At 44.1% G+C, this 23,840-nt stretch overlaps 2 protein-coding genes across 16 annotated transcripts in view; one reads left to right on the top strand and one right to left on the bottom strand.

Annotated features, from left to right (window-relative positions):
* Positions 1-21,999, top strand: part of LOC146204657 (uncharacterized) — a 41,982-nt gene extending 19,983 nt beyond the window's left edge. For 2 of the 10 annotated variants that reach the window (XR_014703998.1, XM_084589364.1), the window contains one exon: positions 17,248-17,550. Coding sequence is in view for 5 of the 10 variants with exons in the window: in XM_084589364.1 (XP_084445490.1) it covers positions 17,248-17,305 (58 nt within the window). In the remaining 5 variants the exon portion in view is untranslated. Of the gene's footprint in view, positions 1-1,248; positions 1,268-6,087; positions 6,171-14,931; positions 15,037-16,828; positions 16,900-17,247; positions 17,615-20,348 lie in introns of those variants that run through there. The other 8 variants (XM_084589362.1, XM_084589363.1, XM_084589360.1 and 5 more) reach the window with 8 other exon arrangements.
* Positions 1-23,840, bottom strand: part of LOC146204654 (queuosine 5'-phosphate N-glycosylase/hydrolase-like) — a 106,009-nt gene that overhangs the window by 60,894 nt on the left and 21,275 nt on the right. The window lies entirely within an intron of this gene.

Below are 23,840 nucleotides of genomic sequence, written 5' to 3'. Positions count from 1 at the left end.
CACTCGTGAAACGCGTTCTGAATTAAACAACAAAATGAAGTCTATATAGAGCCACCGCAAAAGAGCACGCCGACGAAAAAAAAAAAAAAAAAAAAAAAAAAAAAAAAAAAAGTGATTAACCAGATGAACTGTCATAGCCAAAATAATTATTTACGAGGAAAAACCCGAAACTGCTCAGTATTATCTGCACGTCCAAAAGCTTATTCAGTATTGCAAGTACACAGGCAACTCGTGTCCACTGAGATACAATGAGCAACTCGTGCCGATTTCCCAATCGCTCACAATCATTATTGTTCAACACCTGACCAAGCATTCATTGATTTCATAGGAACTTACTAAGTCGGACTAACCACGAGTCATGAACTGAATGTGAATCCAGACTCGCATAGACTCAGATTTGAACATGAATAAACTCACAATTGAACGTGAGTCCGGACTCACGACTCAGATCACGATTTGAATGTGAGCCTAAATGAGACCGACGACCTATGAAAACAGTACGTGGTTTGGTCCTCTGCTGCCCTAATTAGTTTTTCGGCGCAAGAATTTTTGTTGCGAGGAGTACGCAGCATCTCTCCGGGTATTAAGTGGATCTCAATGGATAACCTTGAGCAAAAACTCGAGCTTTTTTTTTTTTTTGCTGCCTATTTCATAATTTCATAACGATAGTATTTTAAGTGTTAATTTAACCTTATTATTACATGTTTTATATTTACAGTCTTACTGCACTCTCTGAATTTGCCGCGTAGCGCGATATGCGCAGATATCTGGCTTGCGCACTGCCGGTTCGCGGTAGCGGTGACGGTGTGAAGTCCATTCGATCGAAAAGCAGCCCCATTGCCGTCGCCGTAACCCTGAATTTAGACATGCCGGTAAAAATTATCCACGACATTTAATTTCAAAGCTGAAGCAACCGTTCTTGTGCATCATTCCGGTCAGTGAAGTTGAAGGCTAGATTGTATTCTGTTGTAAGTGTAGAAGAGAGGCAATGTGAAAAGAGGCATACCTTGATTTGCTTTCCCCTCAAAACCATCTCAAAACAACAGCATCCAAAAATATTTCATTACAAAAGAGTTCGCGGAATGAAAAGGCTATGTGAATGGCTATTTCGCGTGTACTCGTAATGCGAAACTTGAGTCTAAATATTGTCGTGTCTCATACTCGTACAATAGTAATCAGATTATTCTCTCAATATTGCAAACATTCAGCAAGTTCTAAGCGTTCAAAAGATTGTTTACTTGCTTTCAGATTTTTTAAACTATGAAAAGTGGTTTGGTGCATGGCAGGCGCTCCCAATTGGTTTACCGAGGCTCTCGTTGAAGTAAAGACATTTGAAATAAAACCAAAAGATGACTTTTAATAACAAACACAGGCGGTGAAAGATCGTCTTACTCATACCCGTAAGTGTGGTGCCCTTGCCTCTGGGCCTCAGCTTTTGTACCCCGACATTTTATCGCTCTGGCAGAATAATTAAGGCGTATTGATAATCAAAACGTACATGAATTACATAGAGCATCACCTTCCTTGCCCTGATATGTTCGGGAAAGGGGCCGAAGGCTTCACCGTTGGGCGATGAGGTAGGCGGACGACGCTCAACAGCTTTTAGATGTTGCATATTTGCAATGGTTGAGAAAGGGCTTACGAGCAAATAGTTAACAAGGAAACGAAGTCAAAAATTTTAAGCGTTCTCAAACCCGCCAGTTTGCGATTTATCAGCTGGCTAGGGATCCCAACCGCTTGACAACCCTGTCCTTTCTTGCCATAACTGCCCTCTGTACTTCCTCTCGCCCCTTCCGGCCTATCCCCTTTTCTTTCCCGCCGGCCCCATCTCGGATGTTTCAGATTTTAGATCGCAGTTGCCGCGACCGGCAACACTCTTTTTTTTCCTTTTTGATTATTCAATAAACCATTACCACCACCACCAATTGGCCACTAGCGTCTTCATTGGCTCCACCCCCGCCACATGTTACCATGCAGCCACATGAATGCACGCAAAGGAGGAATCTTCGCGCTTTGCAGTCGTGGGCTGTTTTTGTTTAGTAATGATGGAGTAAAAAAAAAAAAAGGGGGGGGGGGGGTCCAATTGGGCGTTGTAGTCCGTTTGGGTTGCCTAGCTCAAGCTAGGCATTCAAATGGGTTCTACCTTAATTAACTCTCTGGTTCCACCATAATAAGCTTACAGTTGTATGGCCGATTCGACCGCTTATTGGACCGATTTGGACTAGCTTCAGTTTTTTAGAACCCAGAAAACCACTTGAAACTACCCATTGGTTCGATTTTGTTTAAGGGTATTAAGGGAGCATTCCCGATTGGAATGCCAAGTGTGGATGATATCCTTGACTGAGATTTGCACTTATACATCTGATATACTAGTTGGGTTCTTGTAAAGAAAGGTGCTAGGAGCTTAATCATAATTAATTTCGCCATGTTTACTTGTTTCCATATGTTTGTCTCGCTTGATTTCTGTAAAAGCTTCTAGTCCTGTTAATCTCAATTCCTTTCTAGAAATGTTGGTTCATGCTCTCTTGTGAATAAAGCTCCAACTGGAAATCCTTTAAGCTCCCTAGTCGCAGTACACGTTTACAACTGATTTCACCACTCTGAGCCCTAATGAGCTTAACCGGAGCCAAGTTACCCAACTAAGTGAGATACTGCACCGGCGGCTGCGTTCCGGTGGAGGCGAAACTGTCCACAAACGACTGCCGCCGCGATTAGCCTTTAGTTTCCTGTAAACCAATCATTAAACACACACACACGCGTGCGTCTGCTCTCGTACACACTGCGCTTCGCCAGAAGGCGGAGTGCGCCAGCGGCATTTAAAGCGTGGCATTGCGGCATTCTCTCCTTGGAGGACAGTGCAAAGATTTCGCAGTGGCGCGCCGCGTGTGAAGGCGAAGCTTGAGCGCCCTCCTAATTCAAACCGTTTACAACCTGGCTAAACCATGCAAGATCATGCTTGCATGGTCTTCTTCTTTCCTTCCGTCTACGCAGTTCAAACCATTTGGTACTAGTTGGTGTATCATTTGAGGTCTTTTGGTTTTGATGGACGGCCATTTATTTCCAATTGAGGTTGAATGGTGTAGCTTAATGGGTGGTGAAAACACAGCTGAATTTCGATCGATTGTTTTAGTTGGAAAATTTCCAATTTGGTCAAACCACTGAGTGTCCAGGCCGAAGGTTTGTGTACATCGCGGCTAACACTGCTGTGGGAAACAAAGGGTCTGACTCTCTTCTCAGAAAGGAGATATGTTCCCCGGCTTCGTCCAGGCGCAAGCGGCCGGCGTCTTCGCTTGCCAGCCATCACCGCCGCCGCTCGGGTGACTCACTGGAACCATTCCCGGGGCATGATTGTCTCATTCGACATCACAGAAGTAAGGGAATATCTGCATTTGCAGGCACCGTCATCGGAAGCCGCCACCACGCCGGCGCCTCTTGTCTTCCCCGGTGCGGTCGAGTCAATATGGACGTGTGGAATGCCTTGACGATTTCTCGGCAAGAAAACTACAGCGCATTTCTAGGGCATCTCGTTTACCGACTGACTTACGACAAGGTATATCTTAAAATGTGGCTAACGCAAGCCTACAATGAACACCGTGGTTCCCGCCAAGGGGCTGCCGGCGATCGGCGGTCATCGGAGGCGCCGCGGCGGCGGCAGCGAAGGCGAGGGTTCCATTCACTGCGGTCAGCCACCTCGCCGGAATGGAAGGTAGCGATCCATTCATGTCTTCCTGCCTGGCGCCAGCAGCGGTGACAAGGAATATCCTTCCCTTTTTGGCGGAAGGCAAAGGCGCGCCGCCGAGTTGTCTTAATGGTGTGCATAGGGGCAGAAGTTCCCCAGAGCTAAAGTCAAGGCAGGTGTGTGACCTTGAATTCCGGGAAGTTCAGTCGGGGAAACGAGCTCCCCAGGCGACTGACTTCTTGTGCTGTTTCGGCTTGGTACTGCCCTTGCCCCAACTGCGGTCCCTGGAAATACTTTCTAGGTTGTCTGCCGCCTCCCCGCTCGGCACAGCACAGAGTCGGAGCAAGCGCGGTCGGCTCCCCATCGTCGCGTTCCTCCTTGAAATCCTGCGATTTGTCGTCGTCGCCGGTTTATTGTGTGCTTTCTTTTTCTTGCCGTGACGGGAAAGCTTTCAACCATACTTACTATAATTCTTTTAAACTGCGAATGCCCTTTCCAAAGCCAGCCTAACAGAAAAAAAAAAAAAAAAAATACTCTTGTTCGTTCACGTACAAACAGCGCCGACTGCAGCGCGTTGTCTGCTCTGAACGATAAATAGATGCTTTGGGAAATTAAAACCACACTTGACGACGTACGCGAACAGCGAACGACGCGGCGTGAAGCAGAAGGGATGTATATGGCTAAAACGGCCGCGGCGCATTTATGTGGCGGCGAAAACAGGGATACTTGACATCAAAGGCGCGGCAGACAGAGGCGAGGCACTGTCCTCGTCTCTGTCTGCCGCGCCCTTGATGTCAAGTACGTCTGACCAACTCGCCCAAACGTTCACGGTTCTTGAAAACAGGGAGGCTGAACAAGTGGAAGGGGACCGGAAAAGAAACTTGTCGCCATGTAGAAAGGAAACAAGGGAACAAGAAATGGGGGGAGGGGGGGGGGGGGGTCGAGAGCTGTCGACCTTTAGAAAAAGTGCCGCAAACGTGAACTAAAGGGTACACAGATGAGAATAAGGAGATAAAAAAAAAAAAAAAAAAAAAAAAAAAAAAAAAAGCTAGAGAGAGGATGGCCTGCTGGTTGAGAAAAGAACTGGGACTAACGCAGAGCTACAATTAAAGCGCGTACAGCGTAAAAAAAGAAAAAGCTGCAGCCAGCTAAGGGAGGGGGGTGGCAAAACTTTTGTTGCGCCAAACTACTTCGCGGTTATGTCTGAAATTGATACTCCTTTTTCTTTTTCTTTTTTCTGCGTGCTGTCGAGACATTTCATTTGTACATCCATCGTTTATTTATTTATTTATTTATTTATTTATTTATTTATTTATTTATTTATTTATTTTTTAATATTATGTTTTACAGTTTAGCCGTAAGTCGAGTGAACTTTATTCATAGGAATTACGCTTGCAAGGACTGCTAGAATGATTTCCCGCTGAAAAAAAAAAAATCATTGCCTAAATTTCTCACAATTTTATAAGCTTATAAAACCGACCGGTAACATAAGAGAGTGTGCGGTATTTGAATTCTACTTGATCTTCTTGAATTAACTGTTTCCGCGAATATGGGGGACCTGGAAGCACGTAATCTGCTTGCTCTGTCTCTGTAATCAGTCTTACATCGACTTCTCAGCTTTTTTAGAGTTGGATGGCACCAGGTATTTACTAAGGATAATTCTCATTATATAGCTTCCGAACGATGGCATCAGAAATTAACGAAATTCTTTCTTGAGAAAGGTATGCACCTCTAGTAAGTATAGTGTGGATTTAAAGAATCAGTTGGTGGTGGTAGTGGTTTATTATTAAGAGAGGGAGCGTCGTTGGGCGAGTCGGTCAATCATGATAAATTAAAAAAAAAAAATGTGTGTGTGGGGGTGGGGGGGGGGGGGGGGGGGGTACTGCGGACAAATATGCAAGGACAAGAAGTTACCCCACAAGCGCAGACTCGCGACTGATCTTATTTGGAAAAAAAAAAAAAAAAAAAAAAAAACTTTATATAACTTCAACCTGTCAAGTCGCACACTAAGCGCAGTCTAAAAATATTGCCTTCATTCTGATACAATATCTGATTGATGGGTCACTTACGCAAACTTATTTTTCTTCTTTATACAGAACGCAGAGGGCACAATGAGGCCAACTTGCACGGGACTGAAAAAAACCGCCGGCAAGTTGGCCTCATTGTGCCTTAAGATTATGTCCGAAGGGAGGAGTAAGGCGGACTGCATCAAGCATATCATGCCATTCGTTTCGTCAGATGCCTGATGGGTGTTGTCTGTGAGGTCCATCTCACCTGTGACAGGGTTTACATCGGACAGACAGGCCTTTGTTTTAATGATCGCCGAAAAGAAAACCAGCTTTGGATGAAATCGGGTACTGGGTCAGATTTACCCCTCCACTATGGCGCATGCCTGCATTTATTGGCAGATATTGTTTTGAAGAGGAGCCGTAACCAGGTGGTACGTGACTTGGCCGAGGCGTTCTGTACAAAGAAGGAAGGTGAAGTTTGCGTAAGTGGCCCATTTGGCACAGTTGAAACTGCTTTCATTGCAGTAAAAAACGGCGTCATACGCCGTTTAGACCTCACCTTGCAGACATGCCGCGTGGAGCATCACTCAGCGGTCACGCAATAACTCCAGAACTGGATCGGGGAAGTGTGTGTGTGTGTGTGTGTGGGGGGGGGGGTGGTCTCTAAACAAATTGTGTACATACTGAGGGGCCAACGCCCCCTTCCCCCCCCCCCCCCCCCCCACACACACACATACACTTTCACCCTTTCCTACTATTCGCATTAAAGTCTGAATTTGACGATATGTAGCATGCTGTAAATGAGCCAGTTGTGATCGCAGCCACTTTTGTAGTAGACCTTTTTCATTGCATAAACTAAAGTAACGCTCCCAGAAATCGTGCGGCCCTAATGAAATACCGATGAAATTCCTTAAACGGTGTGATGAGTGATTGTCCTATTACTTGCAAATTTTATTTGAAAAGTGATCATTCTTTACCTAATGACTGGCGCAGCGCTATAGTAGCTCCGGTTTTTAAAGGCTACGGTAATCGACTTCTTGTAAAGAACTTTAGACCGGTTTCACTCACTTCCGTATGTTGCAAGGTTTTTGAACGCATCCTTCATTTTTTGTAAATGAACGACCTTTTGTGTCCGTTCCAGCATGGTTTTCGGACTGGCCTTTCGATGCAGTTGATTGAAGCAGTGAACGATTTTTGCAAGGTTATAGACGAACGTCAGCAGGTAGATGTGGTCTGTGTGGATTTCGCGAAGGCTTTCGATAAAGTTCCGCATCATAAACTTCTTTTTAAACTGCGCAGATAAGGAATCAGTGAAAATATAGTACTATGGATTCAGGCGTATCTAGGTAACCACTGTCAAGTTGTCAAGGTAGAAAGCACACTATTACATAAGCGTGAAGTTCTGTCGGGGGTGCCACAGGGCTCCGTTTTAGGTCCGCTTTTGTTTTTGTTATATATAAATGATATTTCTCCTATCATTCAATCACCTGTCAAAATGAAACTTTTTGCTGATGACTGTTTAATTTACTCTCCTGTGGCTTCCCCGGAAGATCAGATGAATTTAAATAGGTGTCTTCAGTCAAACTCGTGGTGCCTGAAATGGGGCATAAATAAATTACCAAAAGTCTACTCAAATGCATGTAACAAGGAAGCAGAATGTTATGCCGTTTCAATATAATATTGGTGAAAATTCTTTAGATGAGGTAAAGCGTTTTAGATACTTGGGAGTGACACTAACACATAATCTGTGTTGGCGCACCCATATTGAAAATATCTATTTAAAAGCCTATCAGAAGCTTTGTTTCCAGCGGAGGAAGTTGCCGAATGCGACTAGAGAAATTAAATTGATTACGTACAAGACATTCGTGCGGCCAATCATAGAGTGCGCAAGTGCAGTGTGACGTCCACTTCAAAAGGGTTTAAAATGAAAACTGGAAAGATTGCAAAGGATTTCAGCACGTTTTATATGTTCTGAATACCGGCGCACTGACTCAGTCACAGAAATGTTAAACCAGTGTCAGTTAGAATCACTAGAAATGAGAAGAACAAAGCAGAAATTGAAACTTCTTTTTTTCTGATAATGAATGATAAAGTAAAAGTTAATAAACAACACTATGTTACACGTCCTCTGAGGCGTTGCCCACGAAAAAAATAACAGTAAGGTATAGCATCCTATTATTACACGTAGTGATGTATATCGCTACTCCTTTTTTCCCGATGCAGTAGAAATCTGGAACTGCCAAGCGAAGTTCTATACCAAACAGAAGTAGAAAAATTTGAGATAGGTGTTAAGTCGTTCTTGGAGCATTACAGTGCAAATTTGTAATTCTGTTCTATAGAGTGTATTTTAGCGAAGAGAATTGTATGTGTTTCCCTCCCTGTAATGACCCTCATATAGAGGGTTAACCGTATGAATAAAAAAAAAAAATAAAAAGTCTCTGACTGACCATAGTTCATGAGCACGATCAGTGCGATTGAAATACGCCTTACTCGAACTTTCTTAACCTAAGTGTACATCGTTCGCGTGGAACTGCTTTTTTAGACTTATTCTTTGTTCTATATTTCATATCCATTAAAAAGGCATTTTAAACGTTTAATTTCCATGCCCAAATTTCATTCAGTGGTCATTAGTGTAGTTGAATATATTGTGCGAGATTTTACCCTCTGCTTAGTAAATTGGACAGCGCATATATTTGTAGAATAATCTATTTTATATTACTAAGTTTGGTTTTATGATTTCCTTGTTCCTTTAATGTAACCTTCATAGCAGAAAGGGCGTAAATAACAACCAGAACGAACAACAATAACAGTAGCATCCGCTTTTATATATTTTTTATTATGTTGTATGCATATTTTGTTTTAAGCACATTTTAGATATGCCTGCTCGAAAGGGAATGGGTCTAGTAATACGGTGGGATTTTCTTGAAGAGAAATCATATGTCAAGTGTGATGATCATCTAGAGGACCTGCCATCGGCCACAATATACTGAATACGCCGGTTCTCGTCCGCTCTCTCTCTAGAGGACCAGGCAAAACAGACAAATTATCAACGAAAGAAAAGACGAACGGGGTGCCCTTTCTCACTCGTTGGTCCTAATTGTTTTTCGCTGGTGGGAGAGATGTGTTCTTACAACTCGTACAGTACAGCGTACTCTTAAATAGTGATGACCACTGGCGAACCACTGTAAACTGCAACCCGGTGGGTTTGCGGGAACTTCATATTTTTAACTTTCATTTTTAGTGGTGGTGGTGGTGGTGGTGGTAGTGGTTTATTGAATGATCAAAAAGGATGGAAGTGTGCTGCCGGCCGCGGCAACTGCTATCTAAAATCTGAAGCACCCGAGCTGTGCCCGGAAGGAAAGAAAAGGGGACATTGACAGTACAGCGAGGGGAAGTACAGAGGGGAGCAATATAAAAAAAGGACAGGGGGAGCTTTGTACATTATTTACGAAATACGAAAACAAGGACAGCGAGGTGTTTTTTTTTTTTTTTTTTTTTTTTTTTTTTTTTTTTTTTGTCTCTTGGGAGCTCGCACGTATTCTTTAAACTGCTGCAAAGGTGCAAAAGAAGGGTTCAAGCTTGCTACTTCTGACGACTGCCCTTCTTCGTCTGCCTATACTGCAGGAAAGTCGTCGGTCTCTTTTCCAGTCAAATCAGGACAAAGCCTCTCCTTTTGCCGAAAAACGAAAGGTCTGGGAATAAAAGCTGAGACCTAGAGGTAGGATACGACAGTTATGGGTGCAATTAATGTGAGGCGATCTTTCGAAGTACGCGTTTGTGTTCCATGCGTAAAAGTAATTATTTAGTTTTATTAGGAATTTCAATATGCGTTTACTTCAACAAGAGCCTTGGAAAACCAGTAGCATCTGCCACGCACCAATTACCTGTTCTTTCGACTGTCGACTTGAAGAAAGAAAAAGTGTTGGCACCGCATGTCAGCACTCAGAAATCTTGGACAACCTTCATAGCACGCACTGCGGAGTCCGCAACTTTAACTACTCCAAAGAATTCTTGCAAAATCGCCAAGTACATATCAGAGTGGGCGATACGAGATCAAACCCAATCCTCATGTGCACGAGAGGCACGCCACAAAGAGCGGTGCTCTACCCTTTTGCGTGTAGTGTTTTCAGAAGTAAAACTGGTGACATGACGCACCGCGCTGTGCAGGTAATCTACTTCTGCACCGGTAGGCTTTGAAGTTCTCGCCCTTCAAATGGCTTGCACCGCCCTCATGCATGTCGTTGCAGGCCATTCCAGCAGTCTTATCACCGTAAAGAGGTCACGAAGCGATTCGAGCACAGATGGAAAGGGAAATAAAGAGAGTGAGAAAGAAAGCAGCTGGTAGCCTGCTTCGCTCTTTCTCTTCTTGGGTTAACAATTAGCGAAGGAATGTGAAAACCACTGACAAAAGTAAAAAATTGCAGCCTGCTTTGTTTTCGTGCAGCCCTTATACAATCGAGCACGGAAAGTGGGGTCTCAGCTGGTCCTAGTGCTGGTAAGGTTCTAGTGCTAAAATGCTGGTAAGGGGGTCTCTACCCCCCGAGGCCTCCCTGACTTTAAGCACTGACCAGAGTAGGTTCACTGCAAATTTTCAGAGTATAACATTCGTTTCCCGTTCGCTTCCCGCCTACTGGCTGATGGAGTCACTTGACAATTCATATATCTTCGAAGCGCGTCTGCGTGTCTTGTGCGGTAGGTTCCTTTTTTTTTTTTTCGATTGTCCACCGAAGCCACGCGGGAAATTCTCCGCGTGGACACTTCGGCGTGTCCGACCCCCGTTGAAATGGAAGACGCCTTTGGATTGGGCCGACAAGCGGTAGCAAATATTTCCCGTCTTGACGCTATAAATAGTTCTCTTCTGCCCGCAAACGCCTTGTTTTAAGTCAACGGCGGACATAAAGGCCCCGCACGAACGTTCGCTTGAGTCTGTCTGCGCATGCGTGACGCGCCGATTAGATAGATATATGTCCCATGTCAGATATTTCCGCGGCGCTTGCTGCGCGCTCGCGCTGGCGCAGAGGCGGCTCGCCGGTCATTAGTTGACGTGCACCAATCAGAGGATGCCTTTCGCGCTGTCTCTGTGATCTAACTCTGTCTTTTTTTTTTTTTTTTTTTACATTGGTGCTGCGCTGCGTAGAGTTATGCATACAGTCAGTCGATCGACAACGAAAGGTTCATCGCCGGAGTGTAGCGACGGCACTCGCTGTGGCTGAAGGGCTTCAGCTGTGGCTCGCCAGCCACAAACAGCATAAAAATAAATAAGTTAGAGAAGCTATGTGCGGAGAGGTGGCGTCTGAGGTGCTGCCTCTATTGCTTCCTGGAGCACCGCGCGCAGGTCAGCGCATTGTTTACGGCAAGCATTGAATAAGTGAAATGTGCTTAAAAATCCTCGTGTTGCTATCACACAAACAGCATCGAGGCGATGGAAGTCGCTCCGGGACAAACTTAAAGTAGCAGTCGAACTGTTTCGGTCAATTTCAGCCTACGAAGTCTTGCAACAACACAGGAGCGAGTACGCCAGCTAGCCACTGTAGCCAGAGACGCTCCATGGAGATGCGTACTTTTTCCAGTGTTGTCAGGGCGCGGCACTCGGCGCGTAGGCGCCTCGCTTGTGCGCCTCTCGTGCGCCCCGTGGAGGCCACGCTTAACAGTGATGACAAGGAAGCAGAACTGATCCAGCTAAGATACGCCCGTGCAACACCATGCCTACGCTTGCGCTTCCTGGACGGATATCGGAAATAACTGTTTTTCGTCGGCATCAAGGAAGAGCGCCCAGAAGAGAATCCACCTGACCTGCTCACTCTTTGCGGGAAGGAGACCGTCCGCGCCAGTGGCGCAGCGAGAAATTTTGTTCGAAGGGGGCTGACGTGCTGTGCGTCCTCTGTTTATAATTTGTCGAGGTATCAAATACATAAATAATAACGGCGATGTCATTGCATATTAGATGCTGCAAACGAATTCTTGAGCCCCAAACAATATTTTGAAAATCGCGGAATGAATTAATAGTCGCGTAGCACTTTGTGTAGGTGTCCATCGAAAAGTGATATAGATTGGCGCCTTATCCCCCAAAATCTGCTTAAACGAGCAAAAAAAAAAAAAAAAGATTTTAAAATGGCTGGGATAATTAACCAGAGCAAACATAGTTTACAGAATGGAAGCTCGATTAAGCATAACCTGACACGGTTTGCTGCGGTTTATCACATTCATGGCTGTCTGCGAACCTCGATCAAGGATACCACAGAGCATTTTGAAGGGGGAGGTCCTAGGAGGCGAGCCCAATTGGCAGCGGTGGCCGGAAAGGGTAGATGGAGGCTGCGGTCATTCTGTCAGGCAACGTATATTTCTGGAGATATCCGGTACGAATAAAGTTTGGCAGGTGTGTGAGGAAGCAGCAGCAGATGTGAGAAATAAAAGATTGCGAGCGCCGCTAGTGTTCCTGTAGGAACACTAGGCGCCGCTGGCTCCATGCGCCACACTGAGGCAAATCCCGGCGTCAGATGACCTTCACGAGTGGCAGAATTAGAGCTAAAGCTCTGAAAATTCGCGCAATGGATTTGCGTTGTTACAGGCGCTATCACGATGCTCTTAACATGAAGCTTGGGAGGTTCAGTTCAAACCGTGTACATCTTGCTAAACCATGCTTAACAGAGATTTCGCTCGTGTACGAACCCATACATTCCCGCCCATTTTTTCAAAGTTTCGGGGAATCGAAAGCGGCTACATGGCACCCACCCGTCTACTAGACGTTTCTGTACATCTCGCAGCCATCTAGCTTACTATAATGCGCACACAGTTACAAGACGACTTGTGGAGATATAGAAGGATTGTATGCGCATACGAAAACCTTTTCCATTGATAACCTGTCTACTCGAAGGCTATAATTAAGACATACCTCGCCAAGATACACCGCCCCTATATATAGTGCTCAACACATAGACACTGCTTAAAGTTTGGCTCCATCGAAGGGCGATCCGAGCACTGGTGGAAAGGGAAATGAAGAGGGAAAGAGAGAAAGCGGCTGTTTGCCTGCTTGCAAATCGTTTTATTCGAAGGGGAGAAAGCATTATTATTTTTCTCCATTTCTCGTTCTCGAAAACGTGTTAGAGGCTCATAATACTCACTGTGGAACTGTCGAAACGCCAGAGAAGAAATCTTCCGATTATACCACTGACAAGGATAAAAATAATTGCCTGCTTTGTATTCATTCATAAGGTCCTTATACATTCAAGCTCGGGGGGTCTCGGACCCCTCTTAAATTTTACTAGGAGTGTCAGACCCCCCCCCCCCCCCCCCCCCCCCCCGAGACCCCCCTGACATTAAGCCCTGCACATAAACTACCGCAGCGAAGCACTCACTGCATGCGCGATTCTATGTCCACTAGGAGAACCTCCGATAATCGAACATATCAATCACACACGCGTCCTCACAATGATTTTTTTTTTTTTGCCGTGACAGCTTCCAGACGACTTAACATATTTGTTGAAGATATTATCGATGTCTTTTCTGGTGATCAATTAAGATCTCAAGGTGTCCACAGGACATTTTGTGCTCACGAGGCGTTGTCTTTGTTCGTGTACATCCGGAGCCGTAGGCGTGCTCGGGGTTCATTATAGTGTGCGACGATCATCGCGCAGCGCCTCCCCCTCTCACCAAAGTACCTACGGCCAAATAGCAGTGCAAATTATGATGAGGATTTGTTTACCAAACATTTGTTTGACGTGATGCCATTGAAGCGTAAAAAGGAATAGTGTGGGCTTAAAAATTTAACAAGCTTCGCGCCTACCGACGACGCGTTCTCACAACGAGTTCTTTGAGTCCTCGGCTTATGCAAACGTGGCAAGTGAGAAGTTCTTGTAATGCAATTGCATCACGGGTACTCAGCCGCCAGTATCATAAACAAAAAAAAGAAAACCTGCATGACCATAAACTAATTGACTTGGCGCCCCGCTGAGATTACCCCCCCCCCCCCCCCCCTTATTTTTCTTTTTCTTTTTTTTTTCCCTGTGCGCATGCCTATAATATACCTATGCCAGCCACACTGTCAATGCCTGTCTCGCGCATTCGCCAAATCTCTGCACAATTGAAAAGGGCACCAAAAAATAGCTTTGAGGCGTCCGCGCAAGACTATACCTTAAATTATAATGCTAGTCCCTATATACTGACTGCAAATAACATATAGGCTTTAATTCAAACACTAACACACGTAGATCGTTGCATGGCTATTCTAGGAAGATTGCGATTGCAACACATATATATGCTTTCTGACATCTAATTCTGCTGAGCCATTCGCATATACGCTGTGTCCCACTACCCGAACAAATCGAAAGGACGGTCACGGACCGCGGCTGCAGCCGCGATTTACGCCACTAGTGATATCAGGGGCGTAGCCAAGAGGAGGGCTTATGAGGCTTCTGTCGAAGTGGTCTGCTGGGAGTCCTCGTCTGTTCGTAACAGTATAGTATGCAGATACTGCATTATAATCAAAGTTATATAAGCACACTGGAGGGAGTGCAGACAACCATTTCATCTGCGGGTCCGTTAGGAACACTACGTATTAGAACTAACCTTAATTGTATGGCTGGAAAACTGGCTACGATGAATTTTCAGTTCTGCATTCGATAAATTGAATAATCTTCGTCTGAAACAATAAATGCTCAGCATACTCGATGGAATGGAAGCCCCGGAGGGTACCACCATTCTTCCGTGCAATTTTGCATCCCGGCATGCAGAATTTATGGCTCAGTTGAGAGGTGACAAATTTGTGAAAGGCATCTCGATACGGAGGAGGCTGAGCAGCAACGTCAGCCTCCCTCGAAAAAACTTTCTGGCTATGCCACTGACCCTGGGTGATATACCTATATACGACATTAAAGTGCACGCTCGTGAACAATCGGCGATGAGCCGGCGCCTACGTCTCCATCAGATCTTTCAGTTCAGTTATATTTGGGAAATGAAGCTGTCATGCGGCTGTGATCATTTATATGCCGACCCTTCCAAAATTTTACCACCCTTCGGAGTAAATAACTGCGATAATTGCAGCTCGGCTCCCTTTCAGCGCTAAAGGCGCGCCGCATTCATTGCCTGTTGCCGTTGTCAAATAGGAGAAAGACGTTTTTTGCACGCTTTTTTTTGGGGGGGGTTCTTTTTGTGTGTGTCTGTGTGTGCAGGGGCGGGGGAGACATGCTGCGAAAGTTGCTCCTTGTCCCGTCTGGTCTTGCTGATAGTCCCACTGCGTAATTCCAGGGGCTTTACAACTGCGGAGTTGGTCGCGTCGCCTAGTGGATTCGGCCAACACTACGTTCGCAAACCTCGCCCGTACTACCCCAGGTGGCGCAGGCGCTTTAACCAGTAGGTGATGTACGCTCGCCGGTATGCGCATCTGTACGCGCACCGCTTAACCCTTCCAACTCGCGGCACAATTTCTCGCGTTCTTCTTGAGCTAGCAACGCAATTTCGCTTCATAGAAAGTGCGGCAATATTTGCTTCCTTATAGTGAAACTAAATGTATATGGTGCAACTTCTATGAACACGAAGTTAATTTGTGACAAGCAAATTAAAAATGCTTCATTACACCGAGGATTTCGATATATCGACGCTTGTTACATCGAGGATTTAAAAGTACTGCTCTTCCCTCCTGTGAATACATGGAGTATGCGTTTAGTAGCTGTTGACTTCTTGAGAATAAACGTGCGCAAACTGTCAACTTCGAACAACAAATATGTCTTGAAGTGGTATTAAACAAAATATAAAGAAAATCGCACTGATTCATTGCAGTTCAAGCATATTTGTGTTATGACAATAATTGGAAGGAGCTTAAAAGTAATTTTCTTGGTGTTGTTTGCTTACTTTCCATGTGTCGTAATTGATCACTGTGCGTAATAATTTCAGATATAGTGTATAATTGCAATCAGTTGTTTATTTTCTGTAATGTATACAATATTGGTATGAATTAAGGGAAATTAATTGCACTGCATGTATTAATATGGTCAATGATTATCTGAATAATTAATTCACGTCTTCTCTTCCCATATTAATTGTTATTTTAAAAATAGTGGTTGCTTTTTTAATTGCCGTGGAATTTACATTGCAAAGTTAGAGCCAAGGTTGACATTGTACGAAACAGTCTTATCGCAAAGACATCTGCAAAAGCCACTATGGTGGCTGACCCTGGAATATCCTTTTGTATATTTGTTTATCTTGAGGGTTTTGTAGCTTATATACCAAGAAATCCTTGTAGGTTGTGAGGTCCAATTCACACACACACACACACACACACACACACACACACACACACACACACACACACACACACACACACACACACACACACACACACACACACACACACACACACACACACACACACACACACACACACACACACACACACACACATATATAATTTATTATAACTATAAATGATATATAAATAAATTTATATTATCTGGGTGATGCCTCTTTCCTATATATAGTCCTATATATACGATAGATGCATCACCCAGATAATTTGATATACCTACTGCGTGTATACAATTTCAGCCTCTTTCAAAATTGACAGTTCATTCTAACCAATTTGGAGTGCCAAATTGGAAAAACTATTCCGACTGAAATTAAACGTTTTTCATTTTAGTCTGTTTATTTAGAGCCAGGAAAGCCGGTACCTACAAACGTGTTTAGTGAGCAGATAAACAATATCTTACAGGCTATCTACAAAATAACATGTTAGTACGTACGATATATGACACGTACCAAACAAAGATAGTGAAACGAGCCCGCGCTGTTCGTCACAATTAAATACGTTTGAGTTAAGGAAGCCAATGAATGGTCATATTTATGACCAAAGAAATATTAGGCGCGTGTTTATTTTCAATACTGTGGAAAAATGTAGTTTAACATTGTGGTTTCGCTGATATAGCAGGCAGTTCGGTAAATTACTTGTGAATTTTGAACAGTCCATTCAAAAGCCTTTCACATTACCAGCTGCACTTTCAAGGCAGTTGCTGAACTTCTCTACAGAATAAAAATATAAAAAAGAAGGTTGACCCGTTCAGAATTAAGGATTTGACATATTTATTACCTGAATACTGATCTATATCGGCAATTAGGTCGTGATGAGTTTGCTTTGCTCTTTGCACTGCAGAAAAGCCGCCGTCGTGTCTGAATGTTACAGCATTTTTTTTATGTTGCTTACCCGAGAACCGGCCTTCATATGTAAGTGTATCAATGTTGCTCTCAGCTGATTTGCCTCATTTTGCCCTTAGGCGCAGCCTGCTTGTAGGCTTGTGTGTGTGTGTGTGTGTGTGCGTGCGTGCGTGTGTGTGTGTGTGTGTGTGTGTGTGTGCGCGCGCGCGTGCGCTGCGCCCCTTGACACCTATGTACTGCAGAGAAGCCACCAGAGCAGATGTTCATTTTAGTTCATGTCATGGGCCGCCGGGACTTCATGTTCTGCCTTCTGGCACATGCTTACGCTCACGTAATCTGTTAATTGTAAAAATATAAAAATAAAAACCGAGGTCAAGTTTTCTCACAGAGCTGTAAATACTCTTTCACACTTTCCAGGATGGAACGTTGTTGGGATGTCAGGATGACACCAGCATATATTGATGTTGGGACTTGATTCACAGGTGCCGACTCTGTAGCTAAAAAAGGCCCCGAATTCAACTGGCAAGAGTAATCTTACGCATCCATTGACCGTGGACCAGTGCACTTGTGCTATCGCTCGAAAACGTGAAAAATAAAGCAGGACGACTGTATAATACCCAGAAATGTGGCGCAATAAACACAAAAACATGCATGTGTTTGTGTTTGTTGCGCCACATTTCTGGGTATTATGCAGCACCAACTAGCCCCTCAAGCTGTTATTTTCAGGATGACTGTGCAGTGTGTTTGGTTACTGGAGAGTAGATATTTTCACAATTGAGTCCATATAAGTAGAACCCCGCATAGTAAACTCTGATATAGTAAAGTGAAACCGAAGTCCCTGTTTATCTTCCATAGACAACTGTACAGTCGTGAGCGAAAGTGGTATACAATACTCAGCCAGTGACAGAGCTCGGGAAAACTGCGTAAAAATGCCACCTATACGACAGCGCAAGAGACAGCGACAGTGACACATGCATGTGGATAAAATGGGGCACTGCCACTATTGTTCCGATCACAGATAGCTGTTGCTAGATAAAGTAATTGGCATGCAGTTTTCGCGCGCTTCGCCACTGGCTGAGTGTTGTATACCACTTTTGCTCACGACTGTACATTTCTCCCCCTTTATAGTAAAGACATTTTTGGCAGACATCCGTTATAGTAACGTGCACCTGGTCGCGGCGACGACTCTCGCTCCCGCGCACTACCTAGAATCGCGTGGCAAATATATATTTTTTATTTGAAAACAAAAAAAAAATGTCTTTTTTTTTTTAAGTGGCTTTACCACCAGGCTAAGCAGATTCAGGAGAAGCCTACTTTACGGAAGCCTTGAAGCCATGAGGGAAAGCACGCAGGGCGTAGAAAAAAAAAAAAAGTAAAGCTGTCTACAAACATGAAAAAGAGGCGGTGCGGTCCGTTCAGAAAGCAAAGGATAGTAAAAGTGCGGCAAGAAAAAGGGAAGGGGAGGAATTGGGCGAACATTCACAGCACAGTGCAGCACAAAGCATGAGGCAGCGGAGGTAAGAAGAAGAGGTGCAGCATGTGCGTTCTTGCAGCACTTGACTGCCACGCGCATTTATCATTTATTGCCTTTTAAAGGACAGGAACAGCAAAAAGTGACACCGTGTTCATGTAAAGCTTTGGTTTTCACATTAAGCCATACTTGGTTGTATTTGTAGCTACACTGTCCTCATGCTTAAAAAGTACTTCCACAAGATGTAAAAAATTTTTATAACTGAAAAAAGTTGCATGAAGAGATAAGGGAGAGATGGAAGGTATTTCAGTGTTTTTTTTTATTAAGCAACAAGACGTGTTCAGTAAGTGCCCATTTAACTACCAGGCAGCATCTTCAGAACCATGTCATCACCAACAACTGATATAGTAAAGATTTTTGCTGGTCCCAGTGACTTTACTGTAAAGGGGTCTACTTAAAGCAGGATGGCTGTGCTGTGTGTATAAATGTTTGGTTGCTGGACAGTAGATGCAGCAATTTCACAAGAGTCCATATAAGTAGAATCCTGCTATAGTAAACTTTGATATAGTAAAAACTCTGACATATAGTTAAGTGACTAGGGTACCTTGTCGCAAGAATGCACACAAAGACATATATACATTACTTTGGTTGTTTTTATTCTAAAAGTCACGCGAATTTGAAAAATTCCTTGATGCCAACAAAAACATGTTGCTGTAATCTGTGCAAGTTCAAAGTGTTGTAATGGTGCCTGCTGGCCACAAGGTCAAAAGGCAAGCACATGTTTAGTCGAAACTTTATGCAGTGACTAAGAAAATAATATACAGCTCAGAAGTATGCTTTTCTGTCGGCTAGCAGTATGTGCTCACATGCATGTCTCTTTAAGAACCCATTGGCAGTAAATTTACTGCCAGTAGATTACTATACCTGCAGCTGTATGCACTCACATATTGCATTTTGATAGGGTACACATTTCTGAATTTTGTACTTGGGGCAGAATTTTCTTGGATGGCAGTTTAATTAGACAGACTTGATTTTGGATTTCAGTTTTTCTTTTTTGGAACATATTATTTTCAATGATAGTTAACTTTCTTATCAGCAGTATAACATGCTACTCCTGTGTTGGTAAAGAAAGATCACTTGGGGTTTACTAGTTTAGTTTAACTTATGGGTTTAACATCCCAAAGCAACTCAGGCTATGAGACTTCATAGTGGAGTCCTCCGGAAATTTCAACCACCCGGCGTTTTATAACATGCACTGACATCGCTCAACACAAAGGTGCCCTGGTTTACCCATCGAAAAGAGGTCGCTGTGGCCTGGTACTTGGGGTTTACCTTAGCCTTTTTGCAGGAACAAGTATTCAATGTAAGGCTAGTTAATGCAAAAACAATCATACTTAGATCTGTACTCTAAAAAAAGAAATGCTGACCTTTTGCTGTTAAATATGTTTGAAAAAAATTATAAGTTTAATGTGCCTAAATCTAATAGAGCAATGAAAAACACTGGTTTGGCATAGTTATCTTGATAGACGTTATATGTAGATGACGCCTGTATCTTTTTGCCTGCTGTTCCTTGCATCACTTAGCGCATGCTTCTCGGCATTTGACAACTGCCACAAAGGACCAGGCCTGCTATCTTGAAGCAAATTGAAGATCAGGACAGTTTACATGGTTAAACCACATGAGAACATATGTCGCTGCTGACGTCACACGCACATTTAATGCGAGCAAACACAAAGGCAGGTAAATTTAAGACAGATGATGTCACTGAAACAGCCGAAAAGTGGCCAGCCATGCCACCTGCCAGAGACACGGTGTGAAGTGGACCGTGATGTATGTTGTTCAAGCTGCCAGGAGTGACATAAATATAAAGACCAGCTTTAACCAAGCTGAATGAATGTGCTTGTGTGACCTAGGGTAGCATGTCTAGCCTGGGACCCAAGAGTCCTAGAAGGCTGGATTCTGATCTCACCCTCCCATCTCAATGGCGAAGCTAAATTTAGCAGCACTTGCCACTTCAACAATGACACGCGGTCTTGTGACATCACAGGAGTCACCTGTTCATGTCACCTGCCAACTGCAAGAGACATCCTCAGATGGTTGAAGACAAAGGCCACGGCATCAGACATACCTCACGTCTTTTTTATTTACCCCATGCTGTATAGCTTTTGCAGTAAATTTGAATTTGGCATATTTTTTTGCTTTTTCTTGGTTATTAAAAAGTCATTGTTAAAAAATGAAGGTGCCATTTAAAAGCACTTTATGAAGCAGAATGTGTATAATAGGTCACAATCTTCTGGCTCTTTTATGAGGCACAAAGAGCCCAAAGCTCAAAATGTATGTAAGGTGAGAATGGGTCTTGTCTGCTTCCCTGAGAAAATTTTTCAGCTTCACAAGTTCCCCATTGTGCAGCTTGACTGCACACCCCAAGGCATGGGGTCTTTTGACCAACCATGCAAATAACCTGCATGCAACAAGTGTGCTACGAAAGCTTTAGTAAAAGTTCATGAGGAATCTGTGCTTGACTTAATGATCAGTTGGCCTTAGTGACCCTGGCCCAGGACATTCTTGACACTTAGTAATGCGTTGAATAAAGTTGTTTCCTTCTCCGCCTGACTTACTGACTACTGCTGTCAAGCCTTATGGGCCACAATGTCATGCAAAAGGTGCTGTCACAGATACCAAAGCCAAGGGAGTAGACTGGGCATTGCGACAAAAGCAAGCATTTTTGAAGAGTAACAGAATCATAGAAAGTTCCAGGCAACTCTACTCTTGCAGAAAATCAGGGATGCCATGGCACTCTCGGTGGGGTGGCACAAAAAAAAAATAGGGGAGGGTACTGCTCCTCATAACCATAATTCAAAAAAAAAAAAAAAAAAAAAACAAAACAACAATTGTAACAATGAGAGCTTCACATGCTTACCAGGAAGGAGGCATTATATGAAAGTGTTCTTCCTGTTAGGGCCCGAAAGGGGCTATCGAATAGCTTTGTAGATGGTGCCCGCATGCCACCGTCTGTCGCCTTCCTTTGCCATAGTCATTGCATACAGTGCTTTAGGAGTGTGCAGTAACTGTTTAAGCTTTGCAACCTGGCCCCAAAGTTGCAAGATCACGTGATTGGGTGGCAGCAGTGCCCTGAGCACTGCATGGGCTAGAGATGGCCTTAGAGCTTGGGTTTAAAGTTGTGGGCCCATACACAGAGTTTCAATGTCTAATTATATGGGGTTTTATGGTGCATAAGCAGCTGTGGCTATCATGCACCAAACACAAATGTCTGGGCTTTTGATTCATTATTGTTAAGTTAAGTACATGTACTTAGGGTGTTACAGCAGAGACATGGATGAAATAAACTATGGTGTGTGCCAAGAAAAAAGTCAAGTTTTATTCACCTATTTTTTTACTTATACCCTACCGCAGTGGCTCGGTGGTTAAGATGCTCAACCACTGAACCAGGGTACCGTGGTTTGACCGTAGGCGTGGCAGCCATGTTTGGATTGATGCAGAAAGCATAGCACCCATGTACTGTGCAGTCAATGCCTTTTGAAGTTAAAGGTGATCGAAATGATCCAGAACCCTCCCCTACAGTGTCCCTGATAGCCAAAGTCGGTCTAGAATGTATACAGCTGTTGTGCTTTTTGTCCGGTTTGATCATGAATTCAACCCATAAAACTCTTGATTAAAAAATTTAGTTCCACTGGCTGCGAGGATGTTTTAATATTTAGACATAGTAGGTCAAAAAATATGACTGAATAATTATGTTTAGTAAATGCTAAGTAATTTAATTGCATGTGTATGCAACCTTCTCCATTTAGGCTCTTGGAACATCCGATCACTGTTAAAAAGGGAGCAGATCAGTGTCACGCCTTAACAAAGGAGCACTATTTAATTATGTTTCATGGAAACCTGAAGTAAAAGCAGATAACCCTGTTGGTGGAAAGTCGTCCTAATAAATGGCCTCGCTGGTCAGCTCCAGTCCAGAATGAGGAGGCTCGACTATTCCTCCAGTAGGTGCACTGAACGGAGCACCTCTGCAACTTCAGCCAAGGAACAGGCCTACTGGTAAAGTTTACCAGATATGGTTCCCTCACCACTTTGGATGCACAATGTAGTGCCTGCCTATAACGGTCGTTTCTGTGTAGCAGCCGAGTGGTCTGGTTTACACTAGCTGTGTACATGTTCTGGTCTCACAGGAGAATGGCGAAGAAAGCGATTTACGCCAAAGGCTTGCTCTCGACAACACCATAAGCTAACTGGTCAAGTGAGTTGGTAAACAAGAACATAGATGTCATTTGCCCTGTGCAAACATCTTTAGCTATTTCCATCTGCTCGTACAAAATCGTGACTGCATGATGAAAAATATTGGTCAATGTAATTCACTGTCCTAGTCACCATGCAGCCACCACACAACGCACTATTTGAAGGTGAGCAAAAGTAAGGAACATCCCTTTAAACTGAACCGCTCAGAAATGTTCACGTCACTAAAGCCCGACTCTCGCATGTGACGATATGCACAAAAGGCCAGAAGGGCTATGTAATACTATATGCAAAAGACTGGCTCATTCCTACCAAATGCCTACACCTCAATTGCGCAATACTTTACATAACCAACTACTGTTCTGGAGCACCTGGGTTCGAGCCAAAGAAACATAAGGCAACTTGTAGCGTAGACAAGACAGCAACGCAGCAATTGACTGCTCCCCAGCCGTTCTGTATTTCACTTCCTCGTTTTCTTCCATGCACATGTGCAACAACACTTCGTCTTTATCACATTTCCACCGCACTTAAAAAAAAAAAAAAGCTTGCTAGCAAATGGCTAAATATCCTTTAATACATCACAGTCTTTTAGACCTTGCGGGAAGCTTCTTTTGACAAATGCTTCTGCAGGGAGAAGGAAGAGGAGTAGTAGTTGCTGCTGTTGAGGCACACTTGGGTTCAGGGGGGGTCTGTCGGTTCTGTGTCAGGCAAAGCCAGGAATGAGGAAGTTCCCAGGCTAACATCAGCGTTATTGGGGCTACGCGAGGTTGGACTCTGGTCTGCGTTTCTGGTACGTGGACTGGTCGACACTCGGGTGCAGTCAGTGGGCAACAAAATGTTAGCGAGGAGAGCCATCAGAGCTGAAGGCGGAGGTTGGCACTGAACTGCTTTCCTAACAGCTCATAATTTGGACGAGTGCCACACTCGCCCATCATCCAGCAGGTATGAGACTGGTCCAATTTGCTCCACAACTCTTCAAGGCTCCGAAACCGAGCAGCCAGCTTGCCTCGCACAATCGGCTTACGAACTCACACATAGTTGCCAATCTGAAAGTCGCAGTGCTTGGTTACACTCCGCTGGTCTGCATAAAGCTTATATTTGGCTTACTTCTGCTCTAGCCACTGGCATTAGAGCTTCAGCGCTCTTGTGCGATCAGTCGAGAAGCACTGATCTGGCAGGCACGCAACGTTAAGTCTTATGCGAGGCATCTGGCCATGAACTAGGATGGCTGGAGCGATTCCTGTCGTGGCATGTGGCGCACAGCGATAGACACAGAGTTCAATAATAG

Source organism: Amblyomma maculatum, chromosome 1 (genome assembly GCF_055883805.1).
Source record: "Amblyomma maculatum isolate TAMU_Amacu chromosome 1, ASM5588380v1, whole genome shotgun sequence".
In the NCBI taxonomy this organism is placed as follows: Eukaryota; Metazoa; Arthropoda; class Arachnida; order Ixodida; family Ixodidae; genus Amblyomma; species Amblyomma maculatum.
Note: the sequence above shows the minus strand (reverse complement) of the source record. Positions and strands in the feature narration are given on the sequence as shown.